The 27,743-nt window shown below is 34.9% G+C and overlaps 1 protein-coding gene across 1 annotated transcript in view; it reads right to left on the bottom strand.

Moving 5' to 3' along the window:
- The window catches only part of DICER1 (dicer 1, ribonuclease III), a 66,157-nt gene that overhangs the window by 30,782 nt on the left and 7,632 nt on the right, over positions 1-27,743 (bottom strand). The window contains exons 2-10 of the mRNA XM_053979846.1: positions 17,466-17,531; positions 16,416-16,516; positions 8,844-9,036; positions 7,781-7,943; positions 7,241-7,371; positions 6,221-6,355; positions 5,284-5,444; positions 3,923-4,091; positions 1,383-1,855 (exon numbers count right to left, since the gene is read on the bottom strand). Coding sequence (XP_053835821.1) covers positions 1,383-1,855; positions 3,923-4,091; positions 5,284-5,444; positions 6,221-6,355; positions 7,241-7,371; positions 7,781-7,943; positions 8,844-8,987 — 1,376 coding nt within the window. The 5' untranslated portion in view covers positions 8,988-9,036; positions 16,416-16,516; positions 17,466-17,531. The remainder of the gene's footprint in view (positions 1-1,382; positions 1,856-3,922; positions 4,092-5,283; positions 5,445-6,220; positions 6,356-7,240; positions 7,372-7,780; positions 7,944-8,843; positions 9,037-16,415; positions 16,517-17,465; positions 17,532-27,743) is intronic.

Below are 27,743 nucleotides of genomic sequence, written 5' to 3'. Positions count from 1 at the left end.
GTCAGTACAATATCAGGTGTTCTGAAATCAGGTGCTACATGAGGTAAAGGAGCATTTTGAGAGTCTGGCAGCAAGTTTCAGAAGGGGATAAAAAGTTACATATAGTTTTATATTTTGCCACCAATAATCTCTACTCAAGATGCCTAAAGCTCAAAGATGGCAGAATTTGATCACCTATTTAATCTAGAGTCTGTATTCTGTCAGGTTCAACAGCAGTTAGGATATTGTATCGTGTATAAATCACAGAATACAAGACTGAATGCACAGTGGAAAACCAGTATGATTTAAATAACATTCATAACTGAACAGAGAAGAAAAAAGTTTTCAGAATTCTATTCATTCCCTGTAGGGTAATGAAATACTCATTTCAGTTCAGCAAAAGACCGTTAATGTCATTTCTTCAGGACTTATTAACAGAATATGTTCATTTTGCTGAACAGCTTAGTTTGCCTCATGCTGCAGATTTATGTGAACATATTTAAAATGCAAAAAAGGAAAAGAGAAAAGATAAAAGCTGACGAAAGTTGACATAGACAAGTCTGCAGATCAAAGGATATATTATGCACTTATTAACTCTAGCAAAAATGTACCAACAGAGGGTCAGATTTAGAGGTATCCAGAATGCAATGAACACCTGGAACAGGACATTTGCTACACTATCAAAGAAACCTATCAAAAACCAAAACCAGCATAGGTGAATCAATCATGTCATTCACAGTTTGTGGTAAATGGCTTTTAACAATTAAGTGTTATATATAACTAACATATATCACATTCAAGAATAGGAACTGATAAGGAACTACAATACTGCCAGTTGGCAAATACTCCCACATTCATATTTTTCTTGGTGGAGCCTTTAAGAAAGCACTTAGTGTTTGACTAAATAGGTGCTTTATAAACATCATCTGTGAAAGTAGTACTGGTAAATTTTGAGAGGTAGTTGTGCAAGGGTAAATTTGATTTTCTCTAGACTTGGATCATATAATATTGTGATTTAGTAGGGTAATGGTGGGATTTCCAGAAGTATTGAACACAGTAGGCTAGAGAAGTTTCCAACATCCATTAAAAATATAAATCTAAAGACCAATTACAACAAATCAGTATATGCTTATTTTACAGGTTTAGTACATATTTCACATTTTTGCCTTCTAAAGGAATCAAATTAAAAACTCAGGTCTGAAACAAGTCCTTGAGTACAACTTTCAAAGACATATGCCCTTCTCATATGCTTTAGAAATATTCTGTATGATCTCCTAAATCAACTTTAGGAATAGAGTTCTGAAAATACAAGGCAATCCCCTACAAAATCATTATATTAACATCCTGGCAGCTAAGTCTGCCTTTTTCCTTCAGAATATTTTTTTTTAAGTAGAAAGCTTTACCTATTTAGAACAACTGCTGTGTATCTTCTTTCCACAAAAATAATTCCACATAAAATATTAGTAAAGGGAGATGGGAAATTAGTCTCTGGCTTCTCTTTCTCCTCAATTTCTTCATCCTCATCATCATCTTCAGAATCACTCCAAGACACGTAATTATCCTGATTCCTATTGTTATACCATTCAACACTTTCAAACTGCTGCCGTTCATATGGTTTGTATTTGCGCAAGATTTCAAGCAGCTTTATTACTTTTGGGGTCACAAATTTCAGGTCAAGTGAGGCAGGCGAGAAGTGCTCTTCACAGAGTGCATGTATTTTCCTTAGGAAAGTGTCTGTAAACAATAAAAATTTCCTGTGCAGCTCCTCTTGTTCATGTTTGATATACTTCTGTAGCTCTCTCACCATCATCCCAGCTACCTTATCTGCACACCACGGTCCCAGAACAACCAACACAGCTCGACAGTCTGACAATATCTACAACAAATGAATTCAAGTATCAGTTCAAAGAGTACATTCATGAACAATTCATTTAAGACTAGGGGCTTTTTTCTCTTACAGCACAGTCTTTGTCAGGATTATAGCAATTTTTCTACCTTAAAAAATACAGAAGTCTGCTTTTCTTATTTAGATGACCTTGAGAAATTTGGTTCTTCTAATGGAGCAAATTCCCATCTCCCCCTTAAATTACTACCAATCAACATCAAACTGTACATTTCTGAATCTCCAAAATACCCCAAATTTAATCAAAATTTTGCCATTTTGTAGAACTGCAATTGGAAATTTATACTAAAAAGAAGAATACTTTTTGAAGTAGCTAGATAAACAAAACAAAAATTCTTATATTTACTATATAAAACAGAACTACAGAATAAACATTTTACTGGGCATTTTTACTTTATTTACTCCTGACAGCTGGCAGGGTTTCAGAAGTATATAATCAGAGAGTTGCACAATGGCCTTAAGGTAGTCTTAGGAAGTCTATCCTAGGAAAAATACAACACAGTATGTGTGGGTGGAATAGTAAAAAGAGAAAACAATATCCTATTCATAGAAAACAGACATTAGAGTACCATCATAATCTTATCTTATGAGAAGTTGTTTCCTCTGGAAGAGTGAAGCTGTCAGACAAATTAGGAATTCAGAAATGGAGTACAGTGATAACACTATTAAAAGGATTTAACATTCGGATGTCCTATAATGTACCAGAAGAACTACAATGGTACTGTAACAGGACACTGGTTTTCAGCTGCTGCTTTAATTTCTCTTCCTTCTTCCCTTCTGTGAGGAAATAAAGAACAGGCTATCATCCTCTTGATGCTGTCCTATCCTCTGTGAAGTTTATTAGTTCTAAGACTTATGGGCAAAACTATCTGGACTAATTGTAACTGCAATACAGAGGCTTGGTACTCTACACTGCCAAGACATAAAGCACCTCAGTCTGAAACTCTTTTCTTAATATGGGTGTCTCCATCTTCTCAGAGAGCTACTGGTTTAGAACAAGCATAAAGGGTTACAAGCTTTAGATATACAGCAGTTAATCCATTCTTCTGGACTCTGCAAGTCATGAAGATTGCTTCCAGCCAGTGTTCCTTATGTATTTTAGCCTATTATGGTTGAAGTTTAGCACAAAAGTAACCAGGACTTCCAATTCCCATGCACCGTGATAGGTTGCTTTATGTACCATCTTTCCCTCTGGCACAAATAATATTTTGTAGACAGTGTCAGAGTCCTCAGTTTCTAAGAATGCTAAAGGAAACTGGAATATTTTCAGCTGAAGGAAGAAATACGTTCTTCAAATTTCTCATGGACTATTACAGGAATAGTCACACAAATGACTCACTACTGACTTCTTGTTCAAAGACTTGCATCCCTACACAGTTGCAGCTTAGGAGGCAATTCCAAACCAGGAAGGCCAAGCAGGGTTAAAAAAGGTACCTGGACCCACTGTGTGAGGGGTCCTTGCTAAACACTCCACACCTTCTGGATCATCTTCTGCCAAAGGTCAGGACAACCACAGGGGTAAATACAAGCCTGAGATTCAAATTCTGTTCCAGCAAGGTGTGGCACTAGTCCAATATTGTTCTAAGATAAATTAGAGACACTGTACATCTCTCTGGCTGGAATTTTTGCCTAAATTCTTTCTTTACCAGCTTTTAATACAATAGGCAACAGTCCAAATTCTTCCTGAAGCATTATTTCCTCTTCTGTACTGGATTATTCAAAGGTCATAGAAGATTGTGAAAATGTCAGATTCTTAACTTCAGAGATAAGGGCCTACAACATCAGGGTGCAGAATTGTTTTAGTGCTTTAGGCAAACCTGAATCTCAAACTAAATGGAATTCTAATCAATGCCTGACATTGAAGCCCCACTTTTTTATGAAAACAACTGCATGTTAATGAACATAAAAATCAGAAGTCTTTTTGCTTCAGAGAATCAAGGATGGCTAGAAAGAGGTTTCAGTTATGTAACATATATGGCAAAGAAGAACAGTAGTAAGATTTCTATTCCCCAGGTTTCTCACATTTCTTGATAGACTTACCTGCTTAGAAATTAAGGTAGAATCTCTTTCTTTTGAATGTACAGATATGTTGCAGTCATTTAGAAAAGCAAGTGCTTCATCCAATTCCTTTAATAATCTTCCATACAACCCACTTTTGTCAGTATATGGTCCACAGTCTACAACAATCTCACACGGCTGAGAAGTATATCTTAATGAGGGCAAAGATCAAGTTAAACACAGCTTCTGAAAGCCAAAGCTATTTCAGCTCTTAAGTTTATACAGCAAACACAACAGGAACATGATGTGTACTCAAGAACACAGTTATTAAAAGTTACACAGTTAAACACTTCAGAAAAACCTCCACCACCCGAAATACTTAATTCTAGATACTGTTCTAATGCACTCCTAAAAAGAAGGCTAATATTGCTATCCTCATTTCAAATACCTGAAAAATTAAGCAAATTCTAATTACTTCACAACATCTTCACTTGTTTTTGATAGTGCACTCTCTTGCTATACAAAAGAAAACCAATCTACATAATGTAAATTTATGTCTCTATATGCGTTTACACAAGTATAATTATTATTCTTGAATGGCAAGAAATTCTTAAAAGGAAATGGTTTAGACAAGTTCAAAAAATGCATTTAAAACATTTACACATGGACAAAACAGCTGTTCTATAATATGAAAAAAACACCTTTACCTGAAACTCAACAATACAGGTGGTAGAGGAAAATATGCTACATAGCAATCATTTCACCCTAACTTCCCTTACAACTAGTCATCGCATTATCACCACCTTTAGTTTAAACAACATTCCCAGAACTCTAGATTCTGTAACTCACTTGCTCTGTTATTTAAGTATTTATTACCTCCTCTCATCTCCATCTATCTTTCATTAGCCTTTAAAACCCAGGCTATACATTTGGGGGAAAAAAAAAAAGGCAATTTCTCTTGCATTAAGAGCACACTGTACTGTGGATGTTGCCACATTTTCCTAAATAGTGACATTATGGCATAAACTGGACATGAAACAGTTACACTCCACACAAAAGAGAGCATTTTAAAAGTTCAGAAGTATTTCATGAAATGTCAGGTTTTTAGCTTGGTGGTGTGTTGACAGGTGTTTTTGGTTGTTTTGGGTTTTTATGTTAGAGGATCTGTTTTGTTCTATCTTTTGTTTTGTTTTTTAACTACAGAAAATCCCTCCTACCAAGGCCAATCAGCCTTTATACTCAAAAGCCTTTTAACACACCATCTCCACCCTAAATGGAATATCAGCATCATATACACACAAACTTTTCTAAAATTTAGAAGACTAAATATTGCTACTGGTTTATTCCTCTGTCCAAAATGAAAATGCAGGCATCAATTTACCAACAATCATTATAAAACACACCTGTCCAAGACCACCAAATCAGTTGCAGTTTCAGCATTGCTCTTCAAAATTTTCTCCAGTTTCTGGATCTTCTCCTCTAACTCAGCAGGATCACATTTCCCATTTAAAATGGAAGCTGTTAATCCCAAAATTCGAGGACATGATGGATAATCCTCACAGATCTGTGAAATAAAATAAAATTAAATTATTTATGAAAGGTATCCTGTTAATCTAGCTGCAAACTTATGATGCTTAGGCTGTAAACTTTTATTTCAATAGCAGGTGTTGCAAAAGGAACCAAACACTGAATTACTATTTTTCTATTCTACTGACTGAAGTTAAACAGCCAACACATTTAAAGGTAAATATGTACAACATGAAAAATGGAAACAGTTAGCATTAAACAGAATATTCTTGTAACAATTACATACCATAGTACTTCCACATCATATAAAAAGGCACATGCACTTGAAAAGAGATTTGGAAAGATATTTATTATGCAGGTATCTCTCACTTTTATACTTATTATGCAGGTATCTCTCACTTATAAGCCAAAAATGACATGGAGTTAATAATATTCTGGGAAGAGCCCCAGAAACATCTTTAGAGATCAGCATTTTTAAAAATAATAAAAACTGATCAGTATATCCCATTCCCTAACTCAAATATTTTATTGATGATTTTTAAAAGTCCCCTAATTCAATAAATATAGCTTCTCTGATAAAAACAGATTTGTCTTTAATCCCCACTGTAAAATACATTATTCTTCTACCACATTGTATCACTGAAGTCTTAACTCAATACAGTAATTCCACAGTCCCAGGAACATGCTAACATTGGTTCCACTAATATTTTTTTTGGTAGCAAAAGTTGCCTTAAATGGTTTCCAATTCTCCAGCTCTCCCTCTGACTTTTCTTCCTCAATCAAGTATATCAAGGATTCACACAATAAACATACCTTCATAATTTCACGGTATGGATGATCCTGGATTGCAAGATGGCACTCATCAAACACCAGAAGATTAATATTTGACAGGGATAAATACTCATTTCTCAAAACAGTCAAAGCAACATGACATGTCATAACCAGAACCTAGATTGAAAGGAAGAAAATGTCAATATAAGACAAGTACAAGCTATCAGAGGTCAAGGTGAAGGAGGAAAAGTTTTCTGCAGGTCTTGTGAGACAGCACTGGCAAATATTAATCCCTATTTCTACCTACACTCAGGTAAGGACAAAAGAGACCAAAACATTCTCTACTGGAGAAAGCCATCTCTCTGAATGGGGGGGTATTTATACACATGTCTGTATCTCTCCAGGCACATGCCTAGTTAAAAAATGAATACAGAAGACAATCTCAACAGCAACCAGACCACACAAGAACAAGTATGATTAAATAATCCTAATAAATTTAGTGTCCTTATATCATCATGTCTTTGTCAAGAATGTTAGTTTTTCATAAGCTCTTAACTATTTGCAGCTGTAACATAAGCAGGACATTATCAGAATTCTTTGTAGAGAAAAACTTATTTCTTGTAGAGTAACACAAAAATTGAGTTTGTTGATAAAATTATTACACTCACTTCGAACTTCACTAGTATAGTAACACTTTCTTCTGTCAGAGGTCCTCAGACATATTCCATAAAGCATTACTAATCACCAGAAAGTAAACCCCCAAACCCTAACATTTAATAAAATTTTAATAGCATTTAAAGTACAGTATGCGCACTCAAAATTTTTTTTGCAATCAACATAATGAACAAGTCAGGGAGATAGAAAACAAAGGTCTTAGAGGATGGCTTTTTAAAAACAACCTGAAAACACCTACATATATTTGCCTCAAAATTAACATAGAAATATAACCAATATGCTGGATTTCTTTTTTTAAAAAGACTCAACGTATAATTGGAAGGAATTACTTTTGATCCAACCTAACTTTCTGTATGCTTTGCTTATAGTTTTTACTTAATACATTACCTGATGCTTAGAGAATTCCTGACTCCATTTCTCTTTTGTCCATGATTCAGTTATCTCCAAACTTGAATACTCTCCCACTTTAAGGTCTGAATGTGTCCTGACAGCTGACACTTGTTGAGCAACTTGATTCGCTTAAAGAAAAAAAAATCTCATTTACATAAAGGTCTTCTCATACTTTAATTTGTAAGATGTGTGTCATATAACCTAGCACCACACTTCATAATGTGTTCTTTAGCTTAGACTAATGTTAAACCATGTGTACATGGCAACTGCCTCTATGCAGAACCACATTAAGGAAACAGATTGCTAACTAAATTGCACTTCAGATTCAATGTCTTAACTTTAAACTAGAAAACAGAACATGTTATATATATAAACAGATTACATTAAACAGACAATAAAACAAAATATGAAAGGCATCACATCCTTGCTGTTGCAGGCTTTATGCAAAAGTTTCTTCCAACTTTGATTTCACAGAACTTCTGTTACAGAATATTCCATGGAAGCATTAGCAGTGTGTTTAGCAACTTTTCCTCTTACCCGAGTTGACCAAGAACACAGTTCTCTTTCCATTTTTGTTGAAATCTCCCCTGATCTGATAGGACAGCTCTTTAGTGAGTAGTACTGCAATAAAAGTCTTCCCTGAGCCAGTGTTTAAGCAGACTATTGTATTATGATCCAAAGCTGCTTCAAGCAGTTCAACCTAGATTTAAAAAACAAGAATGTCCTTACTTGCAGCAATGCAGTGAAAAAGCTGACAAAAAATAACAAAAGTGATAAATAAACTATAGACAAGTACGAGTCAATAGTATCGCTTGAAATCTTTCAAATGCCATAGAATTAAGAAATCTTTTTCATAACAATGTATTTTCACAATACAATCCTTCAAAAATATTAACACACTATATATAGCCCAGCTTTTAAATCTAAAATCCTTCAGTACTACAATTTACTCTCAGGTAGCTTTCTGAATGGATCTTTTTAATAGATGATTCTATTGCTATATACATGGTATGAAGAAAGAAACTACAGCTTTTAAATCCAATTGCACGCATCAACTCAGCCCAATAAGCAAGTAGACTAGCTAAAGGTGATCAAAGTTTCTCAGTAATGCTAATAAAATGCTTCTGGGCAGCTCTGCAGTGCAAAAGGAACTGGTATTCTAGAACTCAGTTTTCCTTAAAGTGAAAAATCAGAGTACCCTGATGGGGTTTCTGACTTGAGAGGACTGCTTTGACCAGGATGCGAACCAAAAATCAAAATTAGTATACCATATGGAAGACAAAGCGAGAGGTTGAAGAAGACATGATGTATGCATAAAATTGAGAGGCACAGTTTATTTGTCTCTAGCAGCATTTTGCAGGGAGTGGCAGGAGCTTAAAAGCTGTTCTGCTCATTAGAGCAAACTTAAAGAGGGAAGTGGGATATAACAAACATCAAAGCCAAACTAAATAATTAGCTCCCAACAGGTGGAGCTGTGAGAGACATGTCCTGACAGTGTGCATCACTGTCACATTCTCCACCTGCTCTTGTTCTTTTTCCCTTAATTAATGGATTTAATTGTACTTTTTTGATGTTACTGTATTAGTACTTTCACTAGTACCTGATATTTTCTTGGCGTGTAAATGTTATCATGAATTGCTTCTTGTTGCCATGGTAGTCCAAAAAATGGACCCATTGGGGAGGAAGCAGGGGTCATGAGCTGCAGTCCCGCCATGCTGAGGGATTGCAAAGCAGGGCTTTTCATTCATTCATCCAGTGTTTCTTTCATTGCATTTTTGTTCCAGCACAGCCTACTATGAGAAGAAAATGAAATGGTATTAGATATACTTGCAATCTCAAGAAAGAAGAGAAAATTTTCATCAAGAGAAGGACATTACTTGATTTTACTTGCAGAAGTGTTTCTTCTCATACTATTTTCAGCAGAAAATGTTAATTTTGAATTTACAGGCACTTCTGTACTTGAAGATGTGTGCTTATCAAAGTACCCCAGAAATTCCAAAGGAGCTATACTTTACAGGACAATGCTCACTCCAAGCATTTGGATTTACACACATACATTTTAATATGAAGTTCCATTTATGGTCTGATAGAATTTCATTTTAAATTTAAGCTTTAAAAAGTAAAGCTGTCTTAGCTTTATTTCAGGAAAGAAAAACACTGCATTTTACAGCACAGGCACAAGTATCAGTTTTTCCATTTTTCTTTCCCACAAAAAAGGCCTTTAACAAATTAAAGCTTTAAATACACGCAAACTGGAATTTTATTCTAATTGCTAGGAAAAGAACAGAAACTACACAAGAGTGTCAGTATTTCCAGATCATCAGAAACTGGCAGAAGCATTATAGATAATTGCTGATGACTCTGGTAAGGACTAATAGAGAATGGAATCTTTACCAGGTTAACCACCAACTTCCATAAAGAAACTGTCATTCATAAACAAACAAAGCATTCAGAACTTCATGACAACTGAGCACTGCAGAACACTTTCCTACTGAAGCTATGAAGTCCTCATCATTGGGGTGTGTGTGTGTTAAAACATTTGCTATTTGTCAGGAATTATCAAGGTTACAACAAACAAAACTAAACAAAAAAAATACCAACTAAAACAAACAAACAAACCCCACAACATAAAAGCCTTTAGTCTGGGAAAGTGATTATGGCCTGATGATACAGAAAAATATTGCTGAAGTATACAGAAACATATAACATGAAATCTAAGAAATTTTGAGTACTCCCTCCTTAAACTGGCTACATACCCTATTAAAAACCACTATCTTCAAAAGTTAGTTTTCCTCAAAATTCCTACAAACTCTATATTAATTTTAGCATCAATATGGGTTGAGAAATGAATAAAATTGATGATGCATTCATATTTAATAATTCATTAAAAAGGCACGAGTAAAAGCTAATTATCATTTTATTGCATTGAAATGTTCTTGCTTTTCTATACAATAGGAAAGTTGTTAAAGTTTTGCAAATGTGCAGTAAAGAATAAAAATAAATAAGAGAAGCATAACACACAACCTAAGAGAGAACCAGTAAAGGTTATCAGAAATAACTGAAGAGAGAGAGTAAAAAAAGGAAGCAGTACATTTAAATCAAAAATTGGGCACTGACTAGATTTCCAGAGGTCCCTTCCAACCCTAGTAATTATGTAATTCTGTAATTAAGAGAAGTGATCATTTAGATTTGTTCCAACATTGTTTTTCTGTTATATGTTATTATTTTTAAATTAAACATTATAATCTGGACCATGTCTAGACACTGATATTAAACTAGTATTAAATAATTATAGGAAGCTCTGAAAAAAGAGATTAAACCAATTATCTCACTTTCCATTTCAGTTATATATTGTAAAATAAAGAGAAGGCAATACATTGAACTACATGATCACTCCTCCTGCAGAGTCAGAAGTAATTTCACTCTACAGTAAGTGCTCAGATAAAGCTTTGTCTCAATTCCTTTAACTGGTAGGGGAAGCCCTGAAGGACAGTGTGGTTAAGCTGCAATAACATTATACACACAGCTCCATTGTAAAAACGTATTTATCTTTTGTAGACAAACATTCAGTAATAAATGCTACTTAGTGAACAAGGATAAATGTAACTTCTTGAATTTAGGATCAGCAATAAACATACTTCCCACTCCATCAAAAATGTCCCTCTTTAATATATAAAGTGTGTTGACACCACTGGAATATTGTCTGATACTTTTATTTGGGTGTTACCAAAACTGTGATAGTGAGAGAAAGAAAACATGTCTTAAAATTCTAAAAAAACTCAAAATTAATGAATATGCATTTCCACAGAATGTAGTAAAGAACATGCCTGACATTTTATGTTTTTACAGTTGCTTTAGGATGATCTCCAAACTCACAGCAACCTTCTCATTTACTTTTCACTCCTGTAACATAAGTTACCATTTGAGCCCAAGTATTTCAGATTACCTAAACAGATAAAACGGACTAATACTCCTTTATTTAGCTGTAAATAAAGAACAACAGTCTACACAAATCACAAAATCAGTGTTATGTCATTATTAATTTCAGTTGCAATACAAAAAAAGACTCCTGTAGATTCTTAAATTGTTTCTACACAGTTCAAAGAATGCATGCAAGCACATTCAGGTTCTAACAATGCAACTATAGTAATAGTTTTATAGAGTGTTCTAATCTGACAAAACTAAAGATGTTTTGGTTCATTCCCTCCTTGGAACTAGTGGCTGTTCCTCCACTGGGACTCAAAAGCTTTGGGTCATAGGATACAGCTGGCAGGAAAGATACAGTCATCATAGAATGGTTCAGGTGTTATACAACTGCATGTAGCAATCTGATCATTCTTGACATTCTGATCTACTGAGCATTCACACATTAAATGTACTTGATGTTTATCAGTATGTGACAGATAGATAAAATCAGTCACATGGCAAGGACAGTAGCATAACACACAATCTTCCACAGACACCAGCAGAAAACATCAGAAAACTGGGCACTACTAACCTTAGTGAAGCTTTTGTATGAACTGACAGCTTAGGTGCAGGAGAACAAGGAAGAAGGGAGAAAAAGCAGGGAAAGGTGTCACCCCCAACACCCCCTCCTCCAAGCTTCTAGATGAAGCTCTCCTTTAATATACCTAGCTTCTCTTTTTGTATTCCAGTGAGTGGAAGCACGAGTTAGTAACACAAACAAAAAAATCCTTAGAATCACAGAATGATTTGGGTTGAAACGAACCTTAAAGATCGTACAGTTCAAATCCCCTGTAGTGTTTGAAGAACACAAAGGTCTTTTGCATGACTGTAGTATTTCACTGAAACAGTCTCAATCATGCTTCTCTACTTACAAAGAGCAACTAGTGAAAAACAACCATGTTTCCTTTGTTTAAAATGAGACCTCACTGTGATGATAATTGCTAGAACGGACTAGAGAAAAAAAATCCAAACATTTTCTATAGTAAAAGCTGAAGCTGATTCCTCAATCATTCTTGTACATAAGTCCAGCCACTTCAGTTATTTATAAATCACTTTTAGAAGAGCAGCTCCTCCTCTTTGTTTACTCTTCCATCTGTCATGTGTTTCTTTTTCAAATGATAAATACAACTTTGGGAACATATAAAACAGCTATATAACATCACCAGAAGGGAATTAAGGAGAGAAAACCAACCTTATTTTAAAAGACTGCTAATAAAAGACATGTACAGGATGCAATATTACAAATACTTCACTTCATTTGCTATGCACCTCGTAAGAGTGATACCGGTTTAGCTACCCTCCTGTAAGAAGCAAGAGGATTCATGCTTACATATGGCTCCAGCTTTATCTGAAAAGGCTGTGAAACAACATATACTCTAAACTACAGCTTTGGTTTCTGTGTACCAAAACATCATTGTGTGCCACTGCAATCACACTTGAGTTGAGCTTGCATGAGACAAAACATATCTGAAAGAACATATAGACCAAGGGAATTTAAGCTAAGTCAAGTAAAAAGAAAGTTATCTTCCCAATTCAATGTTTCTTTCTGCTATACTAAGGTTTCCTAGTCCTGGCCCTCATTTCTATGATTTGTACTGCAAGTATATAACATCTGACAAGACCAATGTCAACATTATTATGGGAGTAGGCCAGAATAATGCAGTAATTGTATCATTCTAGAGTCTCTATTTCAATAGCAAGGAAAAATATTAAGTTCTTCAATAAAAGAAAAGCAGAGCAGGATTATCTAGAAATAAAAAGAGAAAGAACACATCTACTTGAAGAACAGATTTTAAATTGAAAACATTTGAGATGTAAGCACATATGTTCAGAATCTGTGGACAGAAAACTGAACATGAGCTAACTGAAACTAGCTAACAGTGAAGTGTAACAAAAAGCCAAACTAGTCCTACTCAGCCAGTGTTGGGTAATAAAGATACTTGCTTAAGATGTCCCACCTTTGTCCACTGCATTATTTTGAAATCTGATAGAACAAGAAACTAAGAACTTGCTGAAGCTGAATCTGGAGTAAGAAACACCTGAAACAAATCATACTTCCTGTGACTCTAGACTAGTTATGGAAGTTGGATAAGGCTCAAGCTTATTTGTTCTACTTAAATAATAGTGAAAGTTCCAGTTTCATGGCCACCAATCTTGAGAGTTTTAAGAGCAGAATTCACAACCTAGAGTCCTTATTTTAATGCACATTTATATGAACAGATAGTGAACTGTAGGGCTAAAATTAACCCCTTATTCCATCATTTGAAGAACTGCTTGTCAGAAAAATATACAATGCTGGAAATGAAGTCAGCAACATGCAATAGCAATTTTTTCCAGTCTTCAATAAATCTGGGACTGTGGTGTAGGTTTCTCAGTCACATGACTATATCCAATTTGAAGCCATCCTCTGGCACACAAAAAATTCAAGCTTTACTACACTAAGGAATACAACCAAACCAACCAGAGGCTTCACCTGGAATGAGACATCCGGGATCCACTCGTGCTTGGAGGACAGTTTAGAACATTTATGGCACACAGAGAAGAGAGTAGTATCCTGGGGATGCAACTTTCAAGTTTTTACCACCATTTGTGAGCATAGTTTGTGCTGTATTCACAAGTTAATGCAGAACTATAATCATCTCCAATTAACAACAAAACTTTCTTACTGCAATTTGCAGTGTATTTAATTTGCTTTCTCTACTGATTTGTAAATTTGTACCTAATGTAATCCTTGTCGTATAAACATTATTTCTGATGCTTTAGGATTTCATCTTTGTCCTGGAATGTCTAATTTATCCTCTAAAAACACTCTCAGCACCAGTCAAAACAAGTTAGCCTCAAGAGGTAAAAATAATCCACTTACTCTAAAGGAAATAAACCACAATTTATAAAAAAATATGAATAGAACCTTGCTGCTTGAATATTCTCTTCCATGAACACTTGAAGAGTCGGAATGCAGTTTCTTTATAGCACTTTCTATGTTCAAGTGCTACATGAAATATTAACTTGCTGAATGATCTAACACACAGAATTCTTACATGGGTAAACAAGGACCAAATAAAAAGAAAAATGTAAAATATTACAAACATGAAATACAGAGTAGAAAATTAATGTAAATGTTAATATACAAAATGTAAAATGTCACTAAGCATGTTCCATACCAGCTTACACTGTAAGCATTCAGAGGCAAGAATTGGTTTTGCATCAATTTAGGTGAACTCGCAATATTTCTATGTTGTCCGGTTTCTAAGCTTTCTTTTAAAAGAAGTGTACTTTTTAAAAGGATTTGACTTTTTCAGTAACAGCCAAGATGAGCACACTACTTCTTCCAGAAAAAGAAGTAATATTACTCCTGCAACTTTAATTCTCTTAAGAGAACTTAAAAATCCCAAACCAAACACCCTCAGTTTTATATGCCAAAAACAGAAGTCCAAAACTTGATCAAACAACTGTCAATATTACTGAGTAAGATGAATCAGAAATCTCTTTTATATTGTGCTCTCTTTAACACAGAACATATCTTATGAGACATTCTTTCTCTCTCATCCTTCAAAGATCTTTATCCCAGGCATTACCTAACAGCAATTTTTACATTTGGTTTTACAATATTCTAAAATAAAAAAAAAAAAAAAAAAAAGTATTTCAGATGTGCTCCTTTCCAAGAAGGGAATGAGTAGACACTTACAAAGCTCAAATGTAAGTATTCCTTTAAGGACCATCTTCCCCGGTTTCCCTAGCACAATCAGAAATATACTTTGTGAATATTCATTTTGACTACAAGAATTCTATTTTTTCTATTCTTCTGATACATAACCAGTCAAACACTGGTCTTCTTTAATAGCCTACCAAGGCATACCAGCACAATGATAGCTCCTTTCTGTTGTCCAGGAAAAGTTTCATTATAGAGCTTATTAAAACGAAAGTTAAATTGAGGGTCTGCATTTGGATGAGCTGATTCTGAAGCACTTCTACAAGCAGTACAACAGTTAACAGGTGAAATCCCTGGCAGACACCTCCTAAATGTCTGCTTGTAGGAGAGAAATGGAGTACAACATGACACTTAGCAGACTCAGAAAACCACTTAAGTCCTTCATGAAGTGTTCAGTATGACCAAACCCGGACTTAGGGCAAAAGCCTAATAAACACTTTGTGTTGCAATCAGTCCACCTCAACCAACACAGCCAGCAAGTCATCGTTCATGTAGCAGTTGAGCTGCTGCACACTGAACAGTCAAATGCTAAAGGACTATGCCAATATTTATCAGCATAACACACACAGGCTGCAGGGCATTTACAAGTAAAGCAATACAAGGTAAAAACAAAAATCAGTTTTGTAGCACATTTCTAGTGACACCAGTGCATGAGGCATTCAGAATAAACATTCAATAAAGGGATGTTTCTCTTTTAGAATACAGACATGCAGTCAGATTCTGCAACAACCTTTCATTTTTTAAAATTATGTGTACAAGGCCAGTGCAACAATCCTAACTATGCAGCTGCTTGATAAGCAGTGTAGAACTGGTGCTATGCAGACTCTTTTCACCTCCCTAACACGATGACAAAAGATAAAGCATGAAGTATATGAATCTCAGATGTAAGGCAAGGTGAGCACAGTGGAACTAAATACATTTCTGTCTTCCCTATGTTATCAAAGCACATTTTTCTGCTATGTAGTTTTAATCAGATAGCCTCTTTCCCTATTTTTGCTGACCTTATATTTCAAACTGAAGCGTACCATTGAAACTAAGACCTTAATTTACCTGTCATTTCTTTTCCTTACCATTTACTTTGTATCTCCTATCTGGAACAACATATGAATTCAATTCTAATTCTAACCCCTTGTACCAACCCCCCCTTTTTTTTTTTAAGCTGATCATATTTCACCAACACAACCACATTTGAATATAAGATCCACAAAAAAAGCACACACAGATCCTTATAAAAAACTGAATAAATTTCTAATCATATTCAGCTTCATAAGAAGTATCAGGGCAAGAGTTTCATGATAAACATCTAAACTTCTATGAATAAAATGAAGTAGCTACTTTCATTTTTCTTTCCAAAGAAATTCAGTCAACTTCTATAAACTCACATATGGAAGTTACTTTACTCTATGGCTCTAAAGCATCTTTAAATATAAAAGAGGAGAACACAGTGCAGTGATACATCAAAACCCGCTTCTCCCATACTATAAAGCGCAGTCTTACCGTTTTAATTTCCGCAGTCTCTGTGTTTATGCTTCCTGAACTGCATTTTGACATCATGATATCAGCTTGTAGATTAATCACATAATTTGTAAGCCTTGACTCTTAGAAAGAACAAGAACAAAAACTTATGAACTATAAAAATTATTTGAAAAGGGAACTACAATAGCAAGATTGTGGTTATTCAGTTGCTTAAAAACATTTATATGTGTTGAGCCTACAACAAAACTCGCTGACAGAAACAAACTATTTAGGTTCACTCTGAACATGAATTATTTTAGTTTACTATCAGAGCCTAAAATTTAAAAGATAATTTAGTTTAAATGTGCACGTACATCCCCAGTCCTATTTCCAGGTTACTTTCATTAATTACTGGCTCATGTGGGAAATACATGAGTAGAATGCTTGATATAATTTTGCTATGGTTTGTATAATTGTACTGCTTTTTCCATTCACATGTATTTTCACTTTGAGTTAAGGCATTGAAAAAAATCAGAGTTCAAGCTTCTTTAAACTATTTCAATTTAAAACTGCAAGAAATACAGTCAACTCATGAAAAAGCAACACCCATTTCTCTCGATGTACACCAGTCTTTTTAGTGGTGATTTAACATAAATAGTAAAATAGTAATAGTAAATAAAATAGTAAATAGTAATAGTAAAATAAAATAGTAAATAGTAAAATAAAAGTAAAATTCAGAAAGATACAAATTCATGACAGTGAATTTCTAGATATATTAGCCAAATACAGATATTATATATCTATACTGAACATATATATACACACGTAAAACTACAACTTAAAGCAAAAATACCATATTTCAGCAGATCTAGAGTGTTCTTAAAGCTATAAAATAAAAAATTTGCACAATACATACACCTAAAAGTGTGAGTTTTGCCAGACCTAAAAAGAGATTGTGAAGTCCAATTTTTTAAAATCAATACTGAAAACTTAAACACAAAATGGATCTTGATGAAAATTTCTCCTCCAATCAATTCCATAAAGTTAACAAAGAGGACACTCCCAAGATTAGTTCAGTATGTTCATTTTTACCTCAAACGCTGATGCTGAGCTTTTCCAGAGTCTCCAATCCTGTAATTTTGTTTCACCCTAGGTAACCTAAAAGGCAACATAAAGAGAGAGCATTTTACCATGAACTGCCATTAAAATCAACTGCGCCATGTGGTAGTCTGCTTTCTTGCATTTTAATATTTAGCTCTGTAGCAAGAGCACATGGTCCTTCAAAAATCTAACTATCATATGCCCCTTTTTGGCTAGGGATACAGTCAGTGTCTGAAAGATCAGCCTGAAGTGCTCAGGAGATGTTTGCATGTTTTGTTTTATCTGCTAAAATAATTGCTAGCTAAGGCCAACTAGATTCACAGCTTTTCTCCCCTGTGCCCCATGCATGTTTCACCTAACACAGTAGGGAAATCCAGAAGAAAATTATTATTCAACGCATTTAAGAGAGAGATCTGAAAGAATGTATGTTTTTCCAGAAAACAAAGTAAACAGTTCTTATTTTATTTTACAAGAATACAAAAGGAATGCAGCACAGAAAATCTGATGGATACTGCATTTATGTACAAAATAGACTGACAAAAAATTAATTCCCTGGGCTACATTTAAAATTTGTGTTTGCAGCATACATAAATACATCCTTTATTTTCAGCACAAAATACAGCAAATTGCTTCTAAGATGTAGTAAGTAGAACTTAGATTTATTATAGCATGTTCCTGTTATGTCTAGGTTATTCATTTATTCACTGCCTCTAAACATGAACCAGAATATATATTCCATTGAACCAGAAAATAACCTAATAAAAGAAAACGGCCACATTCACGGTAAAAATATAGAAATACGCTCCACTCTCTATATATTTGCAAGAAAAGCTGAAGGGAAAAATGCAGCATTTGGATACCCCAGCAAAAAGCAAACACAAACAGAAAGAAAGGTTCAACCCTCGTCAGAAAAGCTACTGACGCATGTGTGGCTTAACAGAGCAAATGTACTTTACTGCCAAATCGCAGATGGCAGTAAACACAAAGCACAGAGACCAGCAGGTAAGATCTGAGAACCAAAAAAGTATACAAATCTAATTCTCCACCAGCACAACCGCTTCCTTCGGCACACGGAAGCCAGAAGACCTCGGCTTGAAGCACTCGATCGGCGGGCAGGATTTACAGTAGGCCGCTTGAACGCCAACCTAAAACCAGACAGGCCACATTCCTGAGATGCAGTCAAGGTCTAGCACAAAACAGCAGCGTCTATCACATTAGCATCTAAATGGCGCTGGTGCTCCCACCCAGACAAAGCCTGGGGCGATCCCTCCCACGGGCCACGGGCACCTGCCACAGGCGACAGCCCTCGGGCAGCGGCACCGCCGGGACTGCCCGGCGCTGAACATCCCCCGTGCTGCAGCCATAGCCGGCAAGATACTTTATACCACATTAAAAAAAAAAAAAAAAAAAAAAAACCACTTTTATTTTGCTCTATAGTTTCTGAGGATCTTGTTAAAAACAAGAAAAAAAAAACCAAAAAAAACCAAAAAAAAACCAAAAAAACAAAAACAAAAAAAAAAAAAAAAAAAAAAAAAAAAAAGGAAGAATTAGCGACATTTTTAGAAATCTAATTTTTAGGAATGTCAATGTCTTCTATGAAACAGCAAGGCTTCCCTCTTTTTTTAAATGACACCTTTTCTTTTAAGAGCTCAATATTCATGTATTTTATCAATAGGTAGAAGGAAAGAGTTCTAAGATAAGCAGACACTCTGAGTGTCTAACTGCAAAACACACCACAAACACAATGAATACTCAAAGCACTAACATAATAAAAATCAGTTCCTATAAAGACATCAAGAGAAGCATCCAAGAAGTGACACAGCAGGCACTTCTGCAAATCTCCAGGGCTCTAGAAATCTGCAAGCAACCACAAGCTACTTCTGCAAATCTCAGCCAAGATCTTCAAGTATCTTGGCTATTTGCTACTGAAACATTACCAATGCAAAAACCAAGTATCCAAATATATCAGAGAACACAGAATATATCAACAGGTTTTATTTTTATTTTGTGGGTTTGTAATTCAGTCCTTGAAAATAATCACATTCATATGATACCTAACTTACTATTAAAAAAGGATGATCAGAAAAAGGAGAACTGAAATTTACCGTAGAACACTTTTGTCACACTATAAGCAACAGGCTGAATCCGAAAGACTACGAAGGTTCTTGCTCTTCAACATCTTTGACAATTTGAAATTAAACAACTAGTCCCTAGAGCAATCAAATCATTATTCAAACTGTTAACAACTTCAAAACGAAGTTATTACATAGTAAGTTCTATGCAACTGGACTCTAATTAATCACATTGTTTATTTAGTGAATAATCTTTAGGCAAATACAACTGAATTCCAGCATGAACAAAGTCCTGCATGATCCTTAGGGGGTAAGGTAAAAAACTGCATTTATGATTGGGAAGAAAAAGTACATCTGGCCTAGCATCCTGCCTCGATAATCACAGCTCGTCATAGATGCTGAGGACAGGGGGAAGAGGTGACTACAGAACAGGACTTATCCTCTTCTTCTTTTCGTTATTCCAGCAACTTAGCATTTCAACTATTTTTCTTTGGTTTATTATGGTACAAACAATAAAGTTACATCAGAACCATAGTACAAACTCCCTACTGCCTCATATTAATTTGAAGGCAAAATACTCTTTGACATCCAAGGACCTAAGCCTTCATGGAAGTCATGAAAAAAAAATTACACTCAAGACACACCTCTCTAAATATAAAAATATCTGAACTATACAAACAGTCTGAAACACATTTATTAGTTTTAACAGCAATTAGAATTAAATTATGCTACATATTTGAGGGTTTTTTACTGCATAGGAAAATTGTAGCTCGATGTGTAATTTATGGGTAACTATAATATCAGTATCACAAGTAGGGATAACTGACCATATCTGTGAATTATTTATCATTTGGTCATTTACTTGGGTACCAAATTATTTACTTGTGATGGTTTAGTTAATTTAAAGGTTATGTCCAAGCTTTTCAGGCACTTATGGCTTTCTACAGGAAGGCAATTAAGCAAACATTAGAGCAAGGATTTCTCTCTTCCCCAATTTGGGGGCAAGCTGTGAGGCAAGTACAGTTCCAAAGCATTAATTATTCTTGCTTTGGATAAGTAAAAGCAGCAGCTGCCCCCTGAATATAACCCCATGTGGAGACTTCAATCTCATTATTTGCATAAACATAAACCCTTTCTCTGCATGGGGCTGAAAGTCAAGCTCCTCAAAACATGGGTATTCAACAGTTCACTGTTACCACTGTGCCACAACATCCAAAATTACTAAGTTCCCTGCTTTACAAAAGGCTTTCTCTGAAGTCAGTAATTGTATGATGCAAGGCCAGCAGACATTTGGATTGTAAATCAAGCTCTAAAACTTCTACCAATTCTAAAATGAGAGTTCACATCTACTGCAGTCAGCCATATCGATTTATGTACGACCCAAGAACCAGTGTTCAAATTTTAGCCCTAGTTTCAAAAAAAAAACCACCAACAAAACAAACAAACAAAAAAAGTATTTATTATCAATGGTGAATCAAACCAACTCTTCCTAGTGCAACCTTAAAATGTGTACTATATGTTGGGTAGCACATTATTTACTCCACATTTTATGCTTTGTTGTTTTTAATTTCATCCTAAAAAAGAAGAACTTCTCACCAGTTACACTACTTGGCTTCACATGGTCTTTCCCTGAAGCAAATAGGCACACTACTGAAATTTTCTTTAATGTGGAGTTGGGATGAAGTTAGTATTAAATTAATAAAAATATGTAGTATAAAGAAACTTTTTTCCTCCCAAATTTAGAAGACATTCAAAGCTCCTTGACTGTCACAGATTTCACCAAAGGAGAGAAAAAGAAACCCGCAACAACCAAAAAAACATACTTGATTATTTTATTGAAGGAAAATATGTAAATAACTTCCAAGACATTTCCACAGGCCCACTAGGTTGTTCTTTTTTGTTTTGTTTTTTGTTTGCTTGTTGTTGGGTTTGTCTTTGTTTTTCTTTTGGAATATGTAACAATACGTAAAAGTGAAGATGCTACCCAGGTTGAGTCAACACCCCTGGAGGTGTTCAACAAAATGTGTAATGTGGCACTTATGGACATGGTCTTGTGTGGACTGGGCAGTCTTACATTGATAGCTGGATTTTAGGGATCTTTTCCCTAAATTATACGGAATTCTACAGTCCTATGAAAATGCTCTGTGGTAAACCAAGAGTGTTGCAAGGGCTCTCATAAAAGATATGAGCAGAAAAAATGTGGATCATGTAAAATGATCTGACTTAATTCCAAAATGGAGAAGATAGTTATTTCCCTCTGTATAAATATATGTTCTTGGACTAGAACATGAGCATTCCTTCTCATTCTTTACAGTTAAACTAGTATAAGACTTCAGCAGCTTTTATCAATTAACAACTTTTATCTTTTAATGCAATCTTTATTTTTCAATATTGTCCAATAAAGCAAACATTTGCCTACTGTTTGGGGTTCAAAAGTGGTGAGAAGCCATAAATATTACATTTTACCAGTATAATGCTTCAAGCCTCATGTAGCAATTTCGTATCACATGTTATTGTAGCACTGCTGACCTTCCAGAACAACTGACAAAATACTGAAACCGAATCAAAAATATTCAACAATTTATTTGGTAAAAAGGTAGTGACAGAAGAGCTGAAGTCCTTATTTAAGGTAAAGTGGTAAAAAATACCTACGAGATATGTTTGTTCTGTGTACTGTCAGTCCTGAGCTATCGGTAGAAAAAACTGGAACAATTTGCACAGACTTGAGGACTTCCTCTTGTGCTAAGTAACTCTAAAGGTTTTTATCTTCAATTAAAGCTTCTTTTTTAATAGATGTCTTAAATCAAATTCTTAGGTTTAGGAGTAAATATGGAATCCCAACTGAATTTGAAAAATAAAAATATTTAAGATCCGCAAAATGCAATGCAGACAGTTTCTTTTCCCCAATATGTGGGGTCATAGACATCTAAATATTGACTGAGAAGCTTTGTATTTTCTTTCCTTCTCTGAAAGCTTTTCATATTATGATCAAGCATGAAAGCTGGAACAAGGTCAAACATACTTCACTGCTAGCAGAGGAGGTGGCTTAACCAGTTCATGAAGGTCCCTTAGCTCCAGTCCTGTTGCAACAAAGCACCACTAAACTTTGCAGTACAGAGATCCAAATCAGACCCATTCCTGATTCATCCATCAGTCTTCCACAGTAGCAGAACAAATTCAAGATGAAAAAGAATAAATTGAAATAAAATAGGCATCCTTGAGAGAGTTCTCTAAATGTATATTCTTCATAGGTATCTTTCCCTAATGCCAAATGTAGATTACAGATCACTGCAGCATTAGTCCAATTTTCCAAATTATCCATAACATATAGTGATGGATATTCTTGACTATGTGGGTTAAAAAAAAAAAAAAAAAATCTAAGTTGTTCCTCCTCGCTGAATGGTAACAAAAGCTTCAAAACTTGAAATAAGCTGTTTTGCTACAAAATCATAAAGGTAGAGAGGCATGAAGGTGGAGGTAACTTTTACCCTTTCATTTTCCAGAATGGAGTGAGAGCTATTCCTGCATATATACAAAAGCATTCCCAGATATGCAAATAACAGGATTGCTCCAGACATTAAAGAAGTTGTGGTTTACTGGATACAGTATTGACTGAATACTCATTTAATGATTATAGAGGCAATTTAGAAGGAAAGAGAAATTAAATTATTGTTAATTCCATTTTTATATTATTATCTAAAATTACTCAGGCCTGAGAAATAATGTTTTAAAGGCATTAAAACCTCGTAAATTGTGCAGTTGAGGGTTTCTGACACTATGTTGGGTTCTGGAAGCAATATAACTAAGTTAATATAATACTAAACCTGTCAATTAACTCTCTGCTAAGCACAACTCAGAATTAGTATATTCCTATATTTGTTTCAATTCCAGTCCCTGTTTGTATTATTGACACAATGTTACATTAAAGAAGACACACGCAAATGTACATGACCCGAGTCCACAGCCATCAGTTGAAGATAGTTCCTTTCTTCTGTAATACTAAAATAGACAGTCCCTTAATTCAGTCAGTTGTGAACTGCATTTTCAGAGCAGAACACAAACATACAAGTTTGAGTAGAGACTCTTGTCTAAAAACAACACAGCAGATTTTGCTTTATTCAGTATTACCAGCTCCACAAATCCTGGTTATCAAAAAAATAGAAAATACAAAGCAAAAGAAAGAATTCCTTCCTGTTCTTACCACATTACTTGTAGTTTGCATCGATGTTGCCAAACCACCAATTATTATGCCTGGTATCATCTAATTACCAGAAATACAGTAGCTTGATTGCAGCAACATTAAGTAGCCAACATCAAGCAACTATGAGCAAAAACTCTGAGATGTTTTCTTAATTCAATAGTTCTCAATTTTCAGAAAAAAATGCAGCCAAATTCTCTGAGGCTGACTGGCAGCTGCACTGGCAGAGCCTGGACTACCTCCCCTTTCTGCTGCTGCTGTGCTCAGCTTCTACTCTGGATATATTTAAAGACCTATCAGAAGAAAACAGTAACAGCCTGGCAGGTACATTCCTGGTGACTGACGAGGAACGACCTGGAAAGGACAGAAGAATGAGATGAGCAGTAGAACACATCTCCACCATTCTGAATGGGGGAAACAAAACTCAGATTCCCATACAATCTCTTGCAGTTATCACTGTGTCACTCCTCCAGTCTGGGCAGCTCTGCACACGCATCAATTCTTTCACTTAATGATGAGTACTTTCTTACTCTCATTTATTCTTACAGTACCCTGCAGATGACCAATTCCAGCCGGTCAAACTATGTTTCTCCAGAGGTCAATCAAACCCAGACTCTCCGAAAACATCCATAAAGCAGCACAGAAGTAAAGGGCAGCTGTAATAAACACACAGTCAGACTGGCTGGATCAAAAGAAGCACTGGGAGCATGCAAGTGACAAAGAACTCGACCCAGCTATGAGGGAATTAAAGGAAAGGTGCAAGTTCCTAGAAGCAAACCAAAAGTGACATGAATGCAATCAAAGATTTGGAAAAGCAGAGATATTTCAGATTTTAAAAAAAAGAAAAAAACAAACTGAAAATCCCCAAACCTTACTAAAAGTCTTTATATACCAAATAATTTCTTTAACAAGGAATAATCAAGCATTTTAAAGTTAATTACTCCACCATTAACATGCCAATACAGCAAGTCCAATTAAATCAGAGGCATTAACATCCCCAATTTTGATGTATACTGGTAAACATCCCAGATTTATAGTAGGAAAGCTTACATCTAGGGTTATTACAAAACTACCCTATTACTTGGGAACTTATATTGTTTTTATAGTTTTCCTTAGAAACAACTGCATCCATATTGGTATCATTTAGGCTGATTCACAACACAGGCATCTGACTAATCAGAAGAATAGCATCACAGCCATCAACATTGCAGTAATCACACCATCATCCTTATTAATTGTTTTACTGAATTATGTAGAACAATTTTCCCCCTGCATACTATCGTGTATTTGGAAAGTATTTATAACTCAATTAATGCAAACATACATTACATTTAAAAGAATAAAAGTTGAAATTATTCAGAATATTTAAATACAAGTGACTTTCAATTTCATTGACTAATCATTTGCTTTCATCAGTTAATGAGCAGCTTATTTGAGTAGGCATACATAGATGCATTAAGATGCCTAAAGAGGCAGATAATTGATGACTTCCAGAATGACTTAAGCAGATTACATGCCTAACTTTCAATGGAGATTTCCCTCTTCTTCCTCAGCACTGCTTTCTCAACCCTGAACAGGAAGAATCTCACTTCTCTTTAAGTAATGAATTTAAGAAATTACCTTTTTCATAATTTCCTAATTTGCAATTCAAGCTACTTCAAATACATACTAAGACTGGTGAAAAAAAACACCAAACCACTAAAGCAAATAAAAAAAAACCAAAACAACCAAAAAAACCAACATCTAGGCCTTTAAGACTCGTAATAGGAAAGTAGCTTTGAAATAAAATTTTCAAGGTATGTGATTTTTAAGTCTGACCTTATTGCATAGACAAGACGTTAGAGAAACTAAGACTAATCAACTAAAGCAATGAAGTACATTGAAAAGGAAAAGTGCCTTAAATCCTTATGAGCAAGCTGTCACTGAGAAGAGTGACCTTATTACTCCTCTTAGTAGGATTAAGCATGTGGCATGTGCAGAGGTTTTAGATCCTATCATTTCACCAGATCAGTATTTCACTTAAGCTTTCTCAAATATGCTTATAAAAATCTGTAGCTGGTTGTACAGTCAAATTTTTCTAAAACAATCAGACAAGAAATAAATATCTGATGCAAACAAAGCACAGGAAAGATTATTTTCATTTTATCACTTTTTTTTTCATTTTCACTCAGCAGCAAGACAAAACATTGTATAATAAAGGCTTCCTGGTCACAGTTTACCATGCATTTAGTACAGCACAGTTAGACATCCAAAGCATCACTCTTTCCCTCACTCCCATTTACCTGCTGCCTTCACAACTGTTTCCAACTCATCTGTGACCACAGCCGAGTCAGACCATAACAGAATGAAAGAAATCACAGAGAATAAATTGTTTCTTAGATGAATTAGTCTTGTTAATTCACTTTACCGTAAAACTTCAGAAATGCTTCCTCCAATGAAGTTTAACAACAAACACCAGGACCTGGGGGGAAAAAGTGGGGTTTTCTAGGCAGAAATGCCATCTAAAATGCATGTCAAACTAGAGCCCAAGATACAGCCTATGCTCCTCTGGTGCCTAACAGGAAAAAAAATGTTGCTGTTCTGAGTAGCACCTCTGTGATCATGTACCCCCTAATTAGAATGCAATTTTTTTTTTTTAATCATCTGAAGTTTTCTTTTTAATTAACTTTTTAATTAACTCTCTTGACAGTATCATAATATTAATTGAAAATACACCTGGCCTTAAGCATTGGCTACTACTTCATATGAAAATTACACATACACTCAAACAATATTCCTGAAGTATGCCACTAAACTAAAATTTGTAAACATTGTTTACCTTTTAAATCCAACAGGATACAAGAGTTTAGCCCACACTTAACTGGTCAACTCATAACACTGAAAAACACATTGTTTACATTTTGGACACTCTTACTTAAATATCTAATATATCCATTTATGATATCCAATGACCACAGGTGCATGGTATCACCATTCAATTACATGTTTTAACAAAAACTGCAGTCAATTTTTAACATAAAATTGAATTTAGCCTATGGAGAAAAAGAAAAAAACACCAAAACCACGGTTTGGAAAATCTGTATAGCCTAAGCCCACCCCTAGTTCTACTCTGAAAGCAAATTTATGGGGTGGGGAGAAACATCTTACTCTAGCTGGGGAAACAAAAAAAAAGAAAACCAACAAAGTTTTCCTCATTTGCAAAGGTAACCCACCTCTCTCAACTACTCTTAACTTGTTACTTTTGAACTTCCCACATAATTACATAGCAAATTCTGCTCTGTATAGTGTGGAGTCCTAAAGCTCTGATTTCAAGTGAGTGATTACAAATCTCTACAAGGTTCCTGGTAAACAAACTAGAATTGTTTGGCTTTGTTTGTGGACAATGATGGTTGGCTTCACGGGCTTTGTTTCTTTTTAAATTAGGACAATGATTTCCCCTTCCTTCACTAAAATGGAAACACTGAGTTTTGAAGAGTGTTTAAAGCTTATAAATTATACCAGAGATATTGAACGTATAATTTTAAAAAAAAATCTCACCCCACCACTTTCAAAAGGATGGAAAATTGGATTGAGGAAAATATTCATTTTTAATAACATTTAATAACTTTAAGTTATTAAGTCATTGATTTGTATCTAATTGTATTAGTGTCTCGGAACACATACTCACTACATTTGAGGCAAAAAATGTAAGTCCTAGAATTTTAAGTAGTTTCTTATACAGAATCCTAACTACAGCTTCACAACTACATGGTTTTGTAAAAATTAGAGGTTTTAAACTAGGCATAACTTCAGATGTGAATTTTCCAAGTCAGTAACTAGTCTAAGTGCTCCATCTTGATTACTGAACTGATTATAGTTACTTTTATTAAAAAGTTGTTCATATCTCAGAATAGTACTTGCTAAAGAAGTGTTGTTAAATCCAATTGGTTTTTTATTTAATTTTCATAGCATAATTTTCCCCTCACTTTGTTTCTTATCCTGGATTTACCACAGCTGATT

This window comes from Vidua macroura, chromosome 6 (genome assembly GCF_024509145.1).
Source record: "Vidua macroura isolate BioBank_ID:100142 chromosome 6, ASM2450914v1, whole genome shotgun sequence".
Lineage (NCBI taxonomy): Eukaryota > Metazoa > Chordata > Aves > Passeriformes > Viduidae > Vidua > Vidua macroura.
The sequence above is the reverse complement of the archived record's forward strand: the minus strand, read 5'-3'. Positions and strand labels throughout refer to the sequence as shown.